The following is a 16337-nucleotide window of genomic DNA, read 5'->3' on the forward strand; positions in this document are numbered from 1 at the left end:
CGGCAGGTAGGTAGATCAACCGGAGGCGAGAGGTTGGGGAAACGAGTTAGCGGGGGGATGCAAGGGCAAACCCAATCGCAATGGCATTCAGGAGTAGAAGGCGAATGTTATTTAATTTTTTTTTCGGTGTCCAAACCAAGCAGAACCCTGATCAACACCGTCGCGCGACCCATCAACGGTTGCTACCGGTCCATTGCGGGGGTCAAGAACAGCGGTGTCTGCTGCGGGCTGGGCGACGAAGGAATCTGGTAATCGATTAGATCGAGTCGAAACCACAGATGAAAGCTCTGTCTGCGAAAGCCGTTCTGGGGGCCCCTTTTCGGGCAAAAATCCCAAAGAAAAGATGGGTGATGTTCTGCAGAGAAGAAACTCTGCCTGGGGCAGCAGTAGGTTGTTCTTTGCCAGACTTGGCGTCGAAGAAAGTTACGTACGGGCTTGTGTACAGTACACCTGAGCAACCACTCCAAATGAGAAAGAGCAAACACGGAGTGTGCCCGACACGGGTGAGAATAGGAAGGTGGTTTAAGAAAAAAAGAATGAATGGGTGATGTGACAGAAGAAGAGAAAAAGAGTACAGGTCAACAATGAGAATCCCCTATACTTCTATGCCTGAGACAGTAAGTGGGGGGGAGGGATGGAAGTGTGTTGGGAGAAAAAAGAGACCGAGAGAGGAAGGATTGATATGAATGGAACTGGAAAAATAAAGAGGTGGTAAACAATTTCGAGCCCGGGACCCATTCAGAAACCTCTTTAGTTGTGCCCCCCTGCTCCTTTTTGCCTGCTTCCATGGCTGCAAACAGCCCAAACACCCACTCACTTAGTTACCATTTTGGCGGGATCGCCCCGATGGTACTCCGTAATCTGCTCACTGCAGTAGTTAGTAAGTTAACCTACCGTCATCCGTCATTCACTCCGTCCTATTCTACTGCTCTACGTAATGGTCGTATTGCGCAATACCACCCGTGACTGACTGTCACTGACCCTATCCATAGTTACAATACAAGCTCCCGCCGATAAGCTCAGTGACCCCAAAATCTGGGCATCCAGCCATGCATGTGCTTCTGCTGCTGCGACTTCACTTGTGACCTCACTCTTTCCTTTCTCCACACACACCACCCCCCTTGGAGATGCTCCTTCTACTTGATTTGACTTGACCACAGCAGAAGAGTCCTCGTTGATGGATCGTCATGGATGATACTATCGCAGAACCCATTGTCAATCGCGATGAGCCTATACCTGTCATATTCTCCGACAAGCAGAAACATGATACCAAGCATCCGCGAGCTCGGGGGCACAAGCAATCAGTCTCGGGGGTTGGGCGGTCTCTGCAGGACAGGCTATTCTCCAAGTATGTTCTTTGATCCATTCGCAATGCTCTCAGACTTTCCCTAATCCATCTGTTCAAAGGATCCTGGAGCAGGTAGTGCCTACAGAAGATGCCGATAAGGAATCGTTGTCAGGCGGCGACAAGTCTCTCGCCGCAGACCCCAAGCGGCCAGCCTTCAGCCTACCTCTCATGGCAAACAACTTTCGCAGGTTCAATGCAAGGTACAATACTAAACCTCCCAGTTTTAATCTACAGAAGATGCTAAGGATCAATGCAGAATTGGAATTGTCTTTACGTTTCAAATCCAGGTTGAGCGTCTGTTCAGCTGGAAAAAAGCCTCCCACACGCTTTCGTTCCTCTTCATCTATTCGTTCATCTGTCTGAACCCACACCTCTTCGTACTGATTCCGATCTCCATTCTTCTATTCTTCATCATGGTGCCTGCATTCCTTGCGCGGCACCCTCCCCCTCCTTCAACGTCAACCTCAAGTATCATGCCTTACTACTCTTACGATGGCCCGGCACTGGCACCTGCGAAAACCATCAAGCCAGCCTCAGAGACCTCGAAGGACTTCTTCGTGAATATGCGAGACTTGCAGAATTGCATGGCGGACTTCTCCGACGCCCACGACGCCATGGTCTCGGCCTTTGCACCTGTGACCAATTTCTCCGACGAGAAGCTTTCGTCAGCGGTTTTCTTACTGTGTCTGCTCATTGCCGCTCTTTTGTTCTTGACTGCCCATCTTGTTCCTTGGCGCTTGGTCTTCCTGGCTGGCGGTAATCTAGCTATATTCTCCCTGCACCCTCGTTTTCACCATTTTGTCCAGGCTATCACAGCGGACCTCTCACAGCAACCTGCGGGAACGGAATCCATGGCCGAAAAGCAACTCAGGAGCGCGGCAAACGCTGCTGGGGTTCCACTACCCGCTTCCTCCTCTAGTGCCATGTCCTTGATGAGATCATTGGCTAATATCTCTCTGGATTCTGACACTGAAGAACGCGAGGTCGAAATCTTTGAGATTCAGTATCGCTCCCTGGCACCATATGCCGAATCTCAGTGGGACCATTTCCTGTTCAGTCCGATGCCATACGACCCACTCTCGCCACTTCGCATCGCAGGCGACCGTCCCAAAGGGTGCCGGTTTTTCGAGGACGTCCAACCTCCAAGCGGTTGGGCATGGAAGAGCAAAAAGTGGGAGCTGGATCTAGACTGTCGCGAGTGGGTGGTCGAGCGCATGATCACGGGGGTTGGCTTCGAGGTACCGGGGGGCGCTTCTGAAGATCAAACAGCCGGTGGAGAGATCGGGGGCTGGGTCTGGGATCTGCCTCCTGCTTTTGTCGCGGATGACAACACAGCCAGTGATAGAAAAGCTTCTGCCAAGAAGGGCAAGGAACGTGCCTCGCACGATTATGAAGAAAGAGGTAATACCGGAGGAATGGGTGAGTGGAGAAGGCGGCGCTGGGTTCGAATGGTACACAGAACTAGTATGCCGGCTGGTCAGCAACAGACGACAAATGATGAGACGTACTGATGATGAGGTTTGCGTATGAAGTTCATAGATCCGGTGAAGGTGAAGTTCTTAATCTCCTTTTAAAGCTCGGATCAGCATTAATGCAAATTCGCAATGACACTGATATCACGTGACTATAATTCACTGTTTCACTTTCTGAACAAGAATGCTCTTGGGACTCACCCCACTTACAGGAGACAAGAAACCAAGTAATTTTTCTTATATGCTTGGCGATCAGCTCTCGGCCAAGGCATGCAAGGAATCGTGCGAGTAAGGCGATTTGTGCGAATAGAACTATTCCTACGAGCAAGAAATCACGTCAGAAGTTGCGGCTGTGGCAGTGCTCACGGCAGTAGCAGTCCTAGCAGTCCTCGCAGCTGTGGTAGTTTTTGCAACTGTAATAGCTGTGGCGAGCAAGGCCTCACACTATCAAGACTAGCGGATAACAGCAATAACAAATATAGATTATATGATTTGTGCTTGGCAGGCTATCCAAGCAGCTAATCAGTATGTTTGAAAAGCGGATCAATTGTCCCCGAATGGCCAGTTTCTTGTAGGACGCAGCACATACGTGCTTTGGAACAATAACCATACCCTGTCTGGAGGACTACTTACACAAGGGCCTGACCTGCAGGCAGCGCCTATGGCGGGCCCAGGAGGGCCTATACTTATATCTTCCTAAGCAATTTTTGAGTAGCCGAAGGTCTATATTACAGCTTTGACGGCCTAATTTCACAGCTAGACAAGAGCATCTATACAGCTGTTCCTGGTCTATTTATACGGCTGTTCAAGTGCCTTTATAATTATGATGAGAACGTTGCACTGCTCGGCCAAAAGAATATTAAGGTACTGATCTAGCCGAGAATGTTTGTCAAGCCGAAGATCTGGACTATGTATATACTACAGTATACAAAGATTCTGTTCTGAGGGTTCTATAAGATCTAAGTAGTACAACGATTTCTCTTTTGGACTTCTGTAAGGCCTAAGACTAACTTTCAAGTCTATAATATAGTTTTTTCCAATTACAGGCAAAGTGCTCAGCACCCGAAGAACCACTAGATGCCTGATCGATACAACCTTATATAGTGTACGCAGTGTAAAGCCATCGGCTTTACATCCTAGTCCTTTAGCTAATGATTCAACGGCTGTCCCTTGGAATGCGCACCTGAAGGTGCTTTGTGACAGTTAGATTCAAGTGGTAATATTGTTTTTTCTATGATTTAGATCTGTGTTGGTGGGGCTGCCAGAGCTAATAAATAAAGACTTATAATCTGATAAAGATATTATGCTACTTATTTTAAGAAATATTGAAGTACTAATCTAGCTAATTGATTGCTTCAAAGAATTCTAAATCCCATAAAATGGCCTGTATAGAGCAGTGCAAGATAGAGCTGGTTAAGGCTGAATTAACTCAATGGTTTGGGAACCAGTAAGATGGATTGTGGTTGTTGTTGCTTATATCCGACTAAAAATACATTTAGAACTTTTCCTTCGATACTTAAGTTCTGACAAAAGTCCATTGAGTCAGGGGTTGAGGTATATTCATCAAACTTTATTGAGGTAATGAGTCTCCTAGTTCTTATGTTTATACTGACATTTTCTATTGTGGTGTATCTCTTAAAAAGGATTTAAGAAAGTAGAGATAAACAGTATTATCATGATATTGACTTAAGGTCTGATCTTGAGAATAAGAATAAGATGATAAGTAATATTAGGAGTTGAGTTTATTCTAACCTCAATAGTCGCTACTAGGATTATATCAAAAGTGTTGTAGTGGGGGAGTGTTCTCACCCCCCCTCTAAGTTACGCCCCGCTCACCATCCTTCTGCTAGTCTGTTTTCGGATATAGTGCCTGAGGCATGAACAAAAGGCGGTGCGGAGTCCGCCGTTTTAGCGTCTTAGCCTAAGGTGAGATGAGAGACCTGGATGGCTTACTACTTCCTCTAAGTGTCTTGTGTTACCCAAACCCAGTCTTTAGGTGGTCAATTCTGATGCTGATAGACATGAATAATGGAGATGCTAGTTCCTGTCATTGGCTGTGGGTAAGCTCTTCTGAATTCTAATCTGACATGCATGTATCGAATGTCCGTTGTTGACATATTCCGCCTCAGGACTCTCCCCATGCGCGGCCGTCGCTCTGTGCCTTGGAGTACCTCTCTCTTGCACCAGCGATCGTTATTTTGATCATTGCACTGAGCCACTTACTATCACATGGAGCTTTGATAAGATGCCCAAAATGGATGAATACCTTCATTCAGGAGCAGCCAGCATCGATAGAGCTGCCCATAGAACGGCCACCGCAGCGTGTTGGCTGGGTTGTAGCCCTGTTCGCCATCTCGATGATTGGATTCCTAGCTGAACTGATCAGTGTTATCCTCGGCGGGCCTTTGATAAGCACCGTACTCCCTGTCTCCTGGGTACGTCGAAAAAGCAATGGTTCGCGATGAAACTCCGCCCCGCTGACAAGGGACCAGGCTGTGGCTGCTGCCATGGTTGCAGTGCTGCGCCCGAGATCGTGCCCTACATCCCTGCTTTCCTTTTTCCTGAGTGCATTGGTGGTCGAGTCCGCATATCTCATCAATGATGATGTGTATAATGTCTCTAGACTCTTCACACGCCATGTGGCTGCTGCTGCTGCTTTGGCCGGCTGTACGGTCATCCTTGCAATGCCCTTTCGCCGCCATAGTCTTCCGCAGGACGACATCAGCGCCGTTGGTCAAGTGCCATCCAGCGACTTGCGCAGCCCAGAGGACAACTTGCGACTTTGGCAGTTTCTGAGCGTGTCTTGGATGGCTCCATTAATTTCTGTAGGCAAGAACAAACAATTGCAGGAGGAAGATGTGTGGTTTCTGGGGTACGAGTTTCAGCATCGCAGACTGCACGAGAAGTTCCGGCAATTGAAAGGATCCGTGCTGGGAAGGCTACTTCAAGCGAATGCAATTGACGTGCTAATAATAACGACAATCTCCATCGTGCAGATGCTCTGTGGTTGGTAACCTGTCAATGAGGGGCTGCGCGTCGCTGACTAAATTTGCAGATTTCTCGACCCCTGTCTTGCTCCAGCAATTGTTGCAGGCGATGAAGGATCGAGGCACGTCCAATAGACCGGCCTTGACCTATGCATTGCTGAGTCTGATGCTTCGCCTGGTGCTAGCGCAGGCCCAGGTTCTCAATCTGTGGTACGGGAGACGTGCCTACGAACGGAGTAGAGGCGAGATGATCATGATGGTTTATGAGAAGGCACTTTCGAGAAAGAACGTCTTTGATCAGGAGATAAGCGAGAAGGAAGATGGATCCGAGCCCTCCGAAGAAACGGATGATGATACAGAATCGAATCGCCAATCAAAGAGGTGGTGGTGGCCCTTCTCGCGCTCCAAGAGGGTAACGCGCAAGGAGAAGATTAAGAAAACAGCGTCCATGGGCAAAATCTTCAATCTATTACGTGGAGACGTCTACGAAGTCGCGCAGAGATTCTGGGAAATTGACTCCCTGATTGACAAACCGCTGGGGCTTATCATTGCGACCGTTCTCGTCTGGAAGCTCCTCGGGCCGTCATGCTTCTTGGGAGTTATAGCCATTTTGGTTGCCCAAACGCTTAACGCGTTCATCACTCGTACACTTCTTCGTTGGGAACGTGTACGTCGCCTAGCAACAGACACCCGGCTTCAGATATCTTCTCAATTTGTTGAGGCTCTGCGACATTTGCGTTGGTACGGTTGGCAGAACCATTGGCTCCGTCAGGTAATGGACGCCAGACAGTCCGAGTTGAACCTGCGAATTGTCACTAGTCTTTGGAATGTGCTGATTCGCTTCATCAACACCCTTGCTAGTGGGCTGTTCCCTGTGGTCGCATTATACGCCTACACCTTCTTGGCTGGAAACCCGCTGCGCATCGATATCATCTTTCCTGCTCTTCAGCTGTTTACAATGCTGGAAACCCGACTGAGGGATATCCCGAGTCTCATCACTGTGCTCATAAACGCCTCGATTGCTATGGAGAGAATCGAGGACTTCATGGCAGAGCCTGATAAAGAGAACACGCCACTTGCTGCTGACTGCGCCTCTCTCATCAAACTGGAATCATGTACCTTTGCCTGGCCCGGGAAATTATCACCTGTGCTTTCCGATCTCAACCTGGACGTGCCTCAAGGTCTGACCGTTGTCCACGGTAAGGTGGGATCTGGCAAGACAGCTTTGCTCCAAGCCCTACTGGGCGAGCTGGATAGACTGGAAGGAATCTCCCATCTCCCAAATGAAATGGTCGGGTTCTGTGCTCAGACCCCGTGGCTGCAGAGCATGAGTATCAGGGACAACATTCTGTTCTCTTCGCCGTTTGATGAGCAGCGTTACAAGCTGGTGCTAGATGCCTGTGCACTTATACCGGATCTCTCTAACTTCAAGCATGGTGACCTGTCTTTTGTGGGTGAGAATGGAATAGGTCTCTCTGGGGGTCAGAAGGCACGGGTGGCTCTGGCACGGGCAATGTATAGCTCGGCTAGGATACTGCTACTTGACGACCCTCTTTCAGCCTTAGACCATAATACAGCAGAGACAGTTGTTCATAAATGCTTCTTGGGTCCGCTAATGCGCAACCGGACTGTGGTTCTTGTCACCCACAGAACCCACCTAGTCGGTGAGATTGCTGACCAGATTGTTCGCATCGAAAATGGGAAGGCCACGGTAGAAATTAACCAGAATGTGTCGTCTCATGGCAGCGATGACCAGGAAAGCGCTCCGTCAGAAAGCACAGAAACTGCCAACGAGGGTAAAGTTGCTCTTGAAGATGCCTCTGCTGCAATTCCCACGAAATTCATAGAAGAAGAACATAGAGCAGAATGGGGAGTGCAGGCACGAGTATATTGGAAGTACATCCAAGCTGGCAAATACCGCTGGTGGCTCGCCCTCTTTGCGGTATTGACAATCTATCGCCTGTCTTCCGTTGGCCAGTCATGGTTTCTCAAGGAGTGGGGAGAGGCATACAAGCAGATACTCTTGTTCTTCGGACAATCGAACCTCAACCGTGTGACTTCCAGTGCGGAACTAACTACCGCCTCGACGATGGCAAACAACATCCACTGGGCGCCGCGGGACCCATTTGATGGCTTCCCCGCGCCAGAAGAGAATGTGAAACCCTGGTTGGTAGCATTCTTGCTCATTACCGGCTTCCAGTCGCTGATGCTTCTGCTCGCACAGCTTCTGATGTTGGTGATCGTCTACTGCGCCGGCCGAACGCTGTTCGAGGAGGTGATGGTACGAGTGAGCAACGCCACGTTCCGATTCTTCGATGTCACACCCGTGGGTCGCCTGATGAATCGACTTACTTCTGACATTGGAGTGGTCGACGGCAACATCAGCGAACAGTTCCAAATGATCGCATTCCAAGCCATCACCTGGGTGTCCTCGATAGCCGTTATCGCAACTGTGACTCCGACATTCCTCGGGTTCTCGCTCCTGCTCACCGCAGCCTTTGTTCTCATCTTCCGACGATTCCTCCCCACCTCGCAGAGCTTGCGACGTCTGGAGATGGTATCGCTGAGTCCACTAATCTCCAACTTCGGTGAACTGCTTCATGGCCTAACCACCGTGCGCGCCTTCCACGCCGAGAGCCGCTTCCAGGACCGTGTCATCGCCGTCGTCGACAAGTTCCAGGGCATGGACCACTTCTACTGGTCACTGCAAAGCTGGCTCATGTACCGGTTCGAGAGCCTTTCCGCGGTCTCGACCTTCTGCCTTACCGTCCTCGCTCTCTACACCAGCGTCAGCCCCGGCCTAGCAGCCTTCGTCCTGATCGCGGCCAACAACTTCGTAACCTCCACCCATGCCCTGTGCAAGCAGTACGGCCAGCTCCAAATGGACTTTGTATCGGTCGAGCGAGTGGACGAACTGCTGCACGTGGAGCAAGAACCCCCCGGCACAATCGATCCTCCGGCCTCGTGGCCCAAATTCGGCCAGGACATCGTCGTCGAGGACGTGACGATCCGCTACGCGCCGCACCTCGACCCTTCGCTCCGCAACATCTCCCTGCGCATCCCCGGCGGCTCCACAACGGCCATCATTGGGCGCACCGGCAGCGGCAAGTCCACGCTGGCCGTCGCCATGCTCAGCGTCGTGCGGCCCGAATCCGGGCGCATCCTCGTCGACGGCCTGGACATCGCGCAGGTCGCAACGCAAGCGCTGCGGTCCCGCGTCACGTTCGTCGCGCAGGACCCTGTCCTCTTCCCCGGGAGCATTCGGCTCAACCTCGATCCGACGGGGGAGTACTCCGACGCCGAATGCGCCGAGGTGCTCAAGCGCGTCTGCAGCCGCCACGGCTGGAGTCTCGAGACGCCCGTGGAAGCCGGAGGCAGCAATCTGAGCCAGGGCGAACGGCAGCTGATCGGGCTCACGCGGGCGGTGCTGCGGCGCAGTCCCATCGTCATCCTGGACGAAGCGACGGCGTCGATCGACCATGAAAGCTCGTTGGAGATCCAGCAGATCCTGCGCGAGGAGATGAGGGAGTCGACGGTGGTGACCATCGCGCATCGGCTGGAGGCGATCAAGGATGCGGAGTATTATATTGTTCTGGATAAGGGAGGGGTGTCGGAGCAGGGGTATGTTCGGGATATGTGAGGTGGAATCTTGGTGAAGGAATCCGCCTTTTCTGCCACGAAGCATTTCCCATAGCTAGACCGATAGAAAGGAAGAAGAGTTTGAAGTAGGTATCTGAGCTTGGAGTAAGCTATGGCAAGCACTGAACAGTCCGTACCAAGAAGGTCATGCGATTAAGGGGCGTGATCATGATGACACTTCCCATCATGTCTCTAGCCGCGGGGGTCATCTACAGGTAAAGAGAACCGCGTCCGTACTCAATAAAGAGGTTTTCATCCGCATTAGCATACCGCAAGGACCAACAAAAGAGTCGATCAACAGTTGCAAAGCAAAAGCTATTAGAATGTACGGCATCAAGAACCTCGAGCTTGTCCGTAAAACCACCAAATATCCCTCCCCAACTGCTCGATAACATTGGTGTTCTCGCTGATAGGGAACCCGCGATGAGAGGTGGGATATGCGCGTCCGAGAGAGCAAATCCCCCTGTCCATGAGTTAGTCACAACATCGTGGCAGATTTAGAAAACAACAACCCTTCCATACACTTGCAGCCTGCGTCTGTCGAAAATAACCTTGTCCGGGTCGCCGTCGACATACGCCCGGCCTCGTTGTCTCAGCTCCCTGCCCCAAGTCAACCTCTAGTATTAGCCAAATCCAGCACCATCGAGCATGAGGAGCAACTGTGAGGTCCGGTAAATTGGGCCTCACATTGTGTATCTACTTACCTGACAATCCGCAGCACTTCACCCTTGACATGATCCACTTCCCACGGCTCAAGCCGCCCTTCAAAGGAATTCAGCGGATATCCAGGCAGCCGGGTCATAGCCACGATGTCCAGCTTGCCCCCGGAATACTCAAACTCCGGGCCTTGCACCACCTCGCCGCCGCTGCGACTACGATCGAGAATGTGGGGGACGCCGTTCACGTTTTCCGCGGCCTCGAGTGCTTGGAATTCGTCTTCGATTGCGGTGCGCCCGAGACGGTTGAAGATGCCCCGATGTGGGTTCACGGTGGTGAGGATGGGGTGTTGTCTAGATTGCCATGGTGTCTCTCAGGTTAGCTTCTGGATATCTTAAAATACTCAAGAGTTGTCTGTCAGACAGAACAAGGAAGGGGGGGAGTTGGAAAGTTGCACTCAATAAAGAATTTGACGACCACCTCGAGGCCGTCGCTGTTCCTGGTCGCCCAAAACACTGCGCGTCGCAATCGGTGGTAGACGTTCATGCTTTCCCCAACGAGACGGGTTAGACCGTACTCGTTGGCGCCGACGATATACACCTTCCCTTCGAGGTGTTGTAGTGTCTCTTCCTCCAGTGAGGGAAAGCCCTCGGGCTCATCGGACGCCGGGTCACTCATCATGGGGATTGTACAATTATCGTTCGCAGAAGTGTGTCGCTACGGACGAAGAAAAAGAAACCACTGATTGATCATGACGGCAGAAAGGATGGGGTTGGAAAAGGGAAAGAAGAGATTATTGAGTGTTAGGTGGGGCAGAGACCTTGGGAGGGGGAGGTAGTAGGTGATGTCTGGGTGAGGTGATGGAACCGTGACAAGCCATACGGGTTTGCGGAGCGCATACTGCGGTACTAGGTACTAGTTAGGTAGTTGAGCCGGGCCTCTCGTACCCTATGCCGCGCATTCGGATGATCCTGGCACTTTGATAGACATACCGGCTCTTCTGCGGGCCCCTGGCGAGTTGTTCGTAACATTGAACACTTCTGTTCGGTTGGGTCGGACAACCTAACTATAAAGGGCCGCATTCTTCCACCGAGCTTTCATCAGGAGGCTGTAGAATTCTTGGTAGTTCAATCTAAGGATACCTGTAGCACCCCTTCCCCTATCAACATGCGTTGAACGAGGACAAGCCAGGATACCCACCGCTGCTCGGATGACATGCGCTTCACCTTCAATCTGCGTCATCTTAATAAAATTCATAGATGGCAGCTTATAACAAACAATAACATCTTTTTTGTTTATCAACAACATTCCAGAAAGAAGGATGAGCCTCAGCAGGCCATCTCATTCAGCAACCAAGTTTCCAGCCTGCAACTATCTTCTCACTAAGATCATCCTGGATCCAACTCCGACAGGCTACCATCCTTGCCGGGCGTAGTCGATGATTATGGATAACTCCGGGTTCGGCCCAGGAATATATTCGCATCCAAGGGCCGAAGGTCATTGTGCATCCATACTAGCGGTATTTCTAATCGGACTGGATGTCGCAGGCGCTGTTGGATTTGTGTTTTGTCGATCACGTCTGCACGTTGGCAATGTCTATCAATGCCCACATGCCGTGCAATGAAATCCTCGGTCAGCGTCATACTGCTTATGAGACGTCGGTTCCCGTCTATCGTGATGCCTTTTTGACATGACATACCGATATGGATGCTGAGAAGGTCTTGTGTCAAAAACAGATCAGACTGGTCTGCCTCATCCTATCCCTCGTCACGATCGCAGTACTCTTCTTGCTCCTCAGCACTCACAATCTTCCCGGAAGGAAGAATACTGTCTGTGATCTTGCAGGTATCGGATTTCACGAAAAACGGGTAGTCGTGACGCAGGCCTTGACAAACATATCCCATCGGCGTATAGGAGACATCCTGGCCCTGACCGGAGGAAACGCTTTGGGACCGCGGTATATACTAATTTTCCGTAGCTCGAGCATTGAGATGGCATGCTCTCTGGGACTTAGAACGTCCACAGATACAGTAGCATTAAAAAAAGGCTTGTCTGGTTGATGAAAAGATAATCAGGTTAGCTGATCCATGTATAATTATCTACCCCGGTTTAATCCTCTGAGTACCTCACCTAACCGCCCGCCTTTTGGAAAGCCCATGGGTGCGTGAGGAGTAAAGAAAGGGAGAGATCAGGAGAGTGGAAAAGTGAGTAAGTAAGAGAGTAGACAGAGATAGAAAAGATATGAAGGATTGATCCCAACTGGACGTACAGTAGAAAAAGTCTTGTTTTCAGTCTTACAATGGGTGATTGACAATGAGATTCATGAGAGTGGTTTTCCTCAAAGCCGTGGGAACGTTGATTCTGACAATAGCGAATTGATTTGTACGTTCAGGATCTTCTCTCCAAATTCAGTACACTGGGCGACAGGGTTAGGAAGCAGCTATGAGCATGGGGGTTTTCGGAAGGCATACGTACCAACGACTTACGTGGTGCTTACAAGAATCAGGATCCTTTGGAGCAAACCATAGGCTAGATCGATGTCTTGACAATCCTTAGGCCGAGCGGTACAACGCTCTCATCACCTTCGAGTCTTCGCATCAATGGGGTTTTCGTCGAGCTCGATGGATAAAGCATGACACCGGAATTAGAAAATCTTGTATTGGTTTCATCATGTTTCTTGTCAAGCATGGAAAAAGTCGGGGTGAGAAACCCGTGGGTGTCGACGGAGGACGGATGTGGTGCTATAGAGACCATTCAATCGACCACCACCCCTCTTTTGCCTAGTTTAGGTAAATAACCATTCCTCGATCCCAGAATCTTTATTTAACTCGCTTTCTATTACCAAGGGACTCGGAGGATGTGAATTTCGAGTGCCAGAAAGTGGATTGTTTCTACTTAGCAAGGCAGAGCTTTTCTACATCGCTGGTCCTTATATTCAAGTCGCCTGAGATCTATTGATATCTGGCCGGTGAGGCTAGTAAGTAAAGACATTAAGCAACATCCGTTCTTCTTATCCCTCCTCTTCCGTCCTCGAATAAGATCCAGTATATTCAGCAGGCTCATTACGTCGATTTGCGAGTCCAAGTCTGATATGATGGCAATGCTATGCCATCAAACGAATACGAACGGAATTAACCTCCGATCACCCCTTGGATACCCGCTTTGCAATCATGGATATGAATACCCCTAAACCACTAGGACGGTGTCCTTACGTGTGCGTTATTCAAGGCTCGGTCATCATGAGGTCTTCTCTAAGCCCGCACCATCGTTCTACAACATGAGTCATCTCCATTCTGCTCTTCTACATTGTCCCATCAAGTATCTCTATTCTGCTCTGAATCAGCACACAGTCACTCATCGCCACAACCTCATCCATTTACTTCTTTTTCTGCCCTGATACTCACTGAAAAATAATTGAAGCTTGATCGAAAATTCACTCTCTCCCAACTATCTCGGTACCATTCTCCTCAACTCAGAGACATGCCCCCTACGGGTTACTGGACAGCTAAAGGCCGAGCCTTACGACGATGGGCCTCATCACCCCGAGGGATCTTCATCATACTCTTCTCTTTGCATTCCCTCGCTTGGTTAGGAGTTTACATCTGGTTACTTGGCTACCCACCCCAATCAATGTGCCACCCCACCTGCGACGCCGACAACTCCCCCCGCCAGAAGTGGGTCGAGATTGCCACCCAGGTCCTGTACGCTCACAACTATCTCCCGGGCCTCGCGGTTGCATTCTGTAGATCTCCGGACATGTACCTGTGGGGCCGCTGGCGACTGGGCGGCTCGCTCCGCACGCGCCAGAAAGCGTTCGCCACTCTCGCCTCGATCCACGATTTCTGGTTCAGGCTCGATGACCAAGCCTCCTCCGTTGCCAGAGACTTGGTGGATGTGGATGAGGAGAAGCAGCAGCAGCAGCAGCAGCAGCAGCATCAGCAGGTTGAGAAGGAAGGTGAAGCACTGGTACTAAGGGCATCACCGACTCCGATGTATAAGCTGGATCTAGTGGTCTGGAGCTATATTCTCGGTTCCGTCTTGAATGTGGGCCTCGCGGTCTGCATGTGGGCGCTGAATCGATCGACCCGACCCTACTGGCTCCCAGGCTGTTTGGCACTTCCCGCGGGGGTTGTGATAACAACTGGGGGGGTGATTATTCGGTTAGAGCAGAGGCGAGCGCGTGTTCATGCTTCAAGTCATTGCAACACCAGCACCGATGCTGAAAGCATAGACAGTGAAACGACATATGTTGAACGCACGGACAGTGAATAGACAGATGTTGAAAGCACGGACGGTAAAAGTATCAATGCTAAGACTAGAAATAAGGTGAGTCGGTCCGGCGCGCCCATTGTGATTGCACCTGTGGTCTTTGAAGAAAGCTGTAAGCTAAGCAGATTTGGCAGAGACGACTGGCCCGGGCAAAATTTCGGAGGAACGGCATGCCGCAATTGATATTGGTGTCATTTCATGTTACCAGTCGCAGACGCCATTAGGCCTCACCTTGGTTCGGCCTACTTGCTGCCTGCGTTAGCTTCTACTTAGTCTCTCTTGGATAGCTTCCAAGCCGAATTGCTCAATCTTCAATGGGTTGCTTGATTATCTAAGGCTATGCTCGCACAAACTACTTAAGCTCTCTGTATTAATAGTAAAATGATAAGAAGGTCGAGGGTCAGTGGGCACGAGTAGAAGACGCTATCCACCTGTCAACACATCGAACACCGCGCCTTAGTGAACTTACTCGACGACACAGGGCCCCGAAGTCAAATCCGAAGTAGGTGAATATGTCTGGCTCCGCATCTCAGGATATTTCGCTTATTTCACTCGCAAGAAATGTGAGATGGAGAGTCTGGTCAAAAAGAGGATCGCTGCTCTTGCACGTGGCAGTCGAGTACTATGCGTAGTGCCTGCTCCGCTCAATTGGGCGGTCCCCCACCACTTGTTTCTCTTATACCATTGTATTGGCTACACACTGGCTTCGTCGCTCACCGTGAAATTGATACTAAAATAGGCAAGTCTGCAACGGCTCCAGCTGGAATTGCAATGCTTTTCAAGACGCTTTCACAGGCACTTAGATTCGTGAAACTAAAGCTATCACTGCAGGCATTATACAAGGACTCGACGTCACAACATCACGAAGAACTCAATCGAATCTAGCTGATGTCAAAATGACTCAGACACATGGACCTGAACTTGCTGACCCGCTTCACCAAAACCACGGCATTGTAGGTGGTGACAAAGCCGTAGAGGCATTGGTACGCATTCACATAGCCCACAACTTGAGCTAGTAGTCCTCTCGTGTACTCTCCCTTGCCTTGGCATCAACAGCCACCAAGTGCTCGACGGTGTCATCGTCTGCAGGAAGATATCTATCCTGCATCTCACTTCCAACGTACTGAAAATCTGATCATCGGACTTGATCAAGAAGCCGAAGGTCCGCAGAAGTCACTGCGCTGCCAGCCGCATCGTCTTATTCTGGGAGGGTCGTTTCAAAAACCACAGCAGCATTCACAGATAGTTGAGCTCCCCACAGACGGCACGGTTCTCGTCATATCGATCTCATCCGCCGAATAATCGTAGTATTATACCATTCAAGGCTTCATGCTGCCAGTGAACCAAGAACGAGGAGATCTCGGCCCAGTTTCCATAGCAGCCTGTAACCTCGGTCACTTGGACTTATGTGCCGGTTTCTCACATCATAACGAGCTTGCCGATTGTGTGTGACTTGTAATGAATTGTAGTAAATGGCCCTCGGGAGTTGTTCAAAGGTGATATCCTGATACCAAAGGGTCTCGTTCTGAGGTTTTCTCTTCGAAGGGTTCGAGTATACATTCGGTTCGTTAGGAGCAATGAGTGAGGAGCCGAGCGGTAGCATGATGATGACGACTTGAGGCCTATTCTGTGAAAGAGGATTAGCTGGTGAGCAACGTTGGAAGGTGATTGTGTCCTGACTTTCGTAGTCGCCATCCTCACCGCGTCGAAGTCCGAGTTGTAGTTGAGGCTTTTCCGACAAGACAATGCCAGCGCTTGAAGCTTCTTCCCATGCATCACCTCAGCCACCTTCAGATCTGTCAGGAACTGTGCACATCATGGATGTGGCTTTGTTCTCCTTTGTTCTCCTTTTGTTCTCTTTTTCTGCTTTTTTCTCTTTTTCTCTCTTTTGTTCTCTTTTTCTCTCTTTTGTTCTTTTTTTCTCTTCTTTTTCTTTTGTTTTTTCTTCTTTTTTTTTTTTTTTTT

At 50.2% G+C, this 16337-nt stretch overlaps 3 protein-coding genes across 3 annotated transcripts; 2 read left to right on the forward strand and 1 right to left on the reverse strand.

Annotated features, from left to right (window-relative positions):
* Positions 1 to 916: 916 nt before the first annotated feature.
* On the forward strand, positions 917 to 9694 carry BO95DRAFT_518664 (putative ABC bile acid transporter). Its single transcript, XM_025591980.1, has 7 exons — positions 917 to 1348; positions 1408 to 1548; positions 1605 to 2767; positions 4840 to 4880; positions 4950 to 5255; positions 5313 to 5826; positions 5876 to 9694. The coding sequence occupies exons 1-7, from the start codon at positions 1188 to 1190 to the stop codon at positions 9445 to 9447; spliced, it is 5898 nt and encodes a 1965-aa protein (XP_025437006.1). The 5' UTR covers positions 917 to 1187; the 3' UTR covers positions 9448 to 9694.
* Positions 9695 to 9779: 85 nt separating this feature from the next.
* BO95DRAFT_486168 (uncharacterized protein) lies at positions 9780 to 10921 on the reverse strand (the record flags this gene model as incomplete). The annotated part of the gene is made up of 3 exons (XM_025590441.1): positions 10561 to 10921; positions 10151 to 10456; positions 9780 to 9909 (listed from the first exon to the last, which is right to left on the reverse strand). Exons 1-3 carry the CDS (start codon positions 10782 to 10784, stop codon positions 9780 to 9782), a joined length of 660 nt encoding a protein of 219 aa, XP_025437007.1. The 5' UTR covers positions 10785 to 10921.
* A 2662-nt stretch (positions 10922 to 13583) lies between these two features.
* Positions 13584 to 14517, forward strand: BO95DRAFT_424635 (uncharacterized protein; the record flags this gene model as incomplete). The annotated part of the gene is made up of 3 exons (XM_025584678.1): positions 13584 to 13991; positions 14052 to 14429; positions 14507 to 14517. The coding sequence occupies 2 exons, from the start codon at positions 13584 to 13586 to the stop codon at positions 14373 to 14375; spliced, it is 732 nt and encodes a 243-aa protein (XP_025437008.1). The 3' UTR covers positions 14376 to 14429; positions 14507 to 14517.
* Between the last annotated feature and the right edge of the window lie 1820 nt (positions 14518 to 16337).

This window comes from Aspergillus brunneoviolaceus (genome assembly GCF_003184695.1).
Source record: "Aspergillus brunneoviolaceus CBS 621.78 unplaced genomic scaffold BO95scaffold_99, whole genome shotgun sequence".
NCBI classification, from domain to species: domain Eukaryota; kingdom Fungi; phylum Ascomycota; class Eurotiomycetes; order Eurotiales; family Aspergillaceae; genus Aspergillus; species Aspergillus brunneoviolaceus.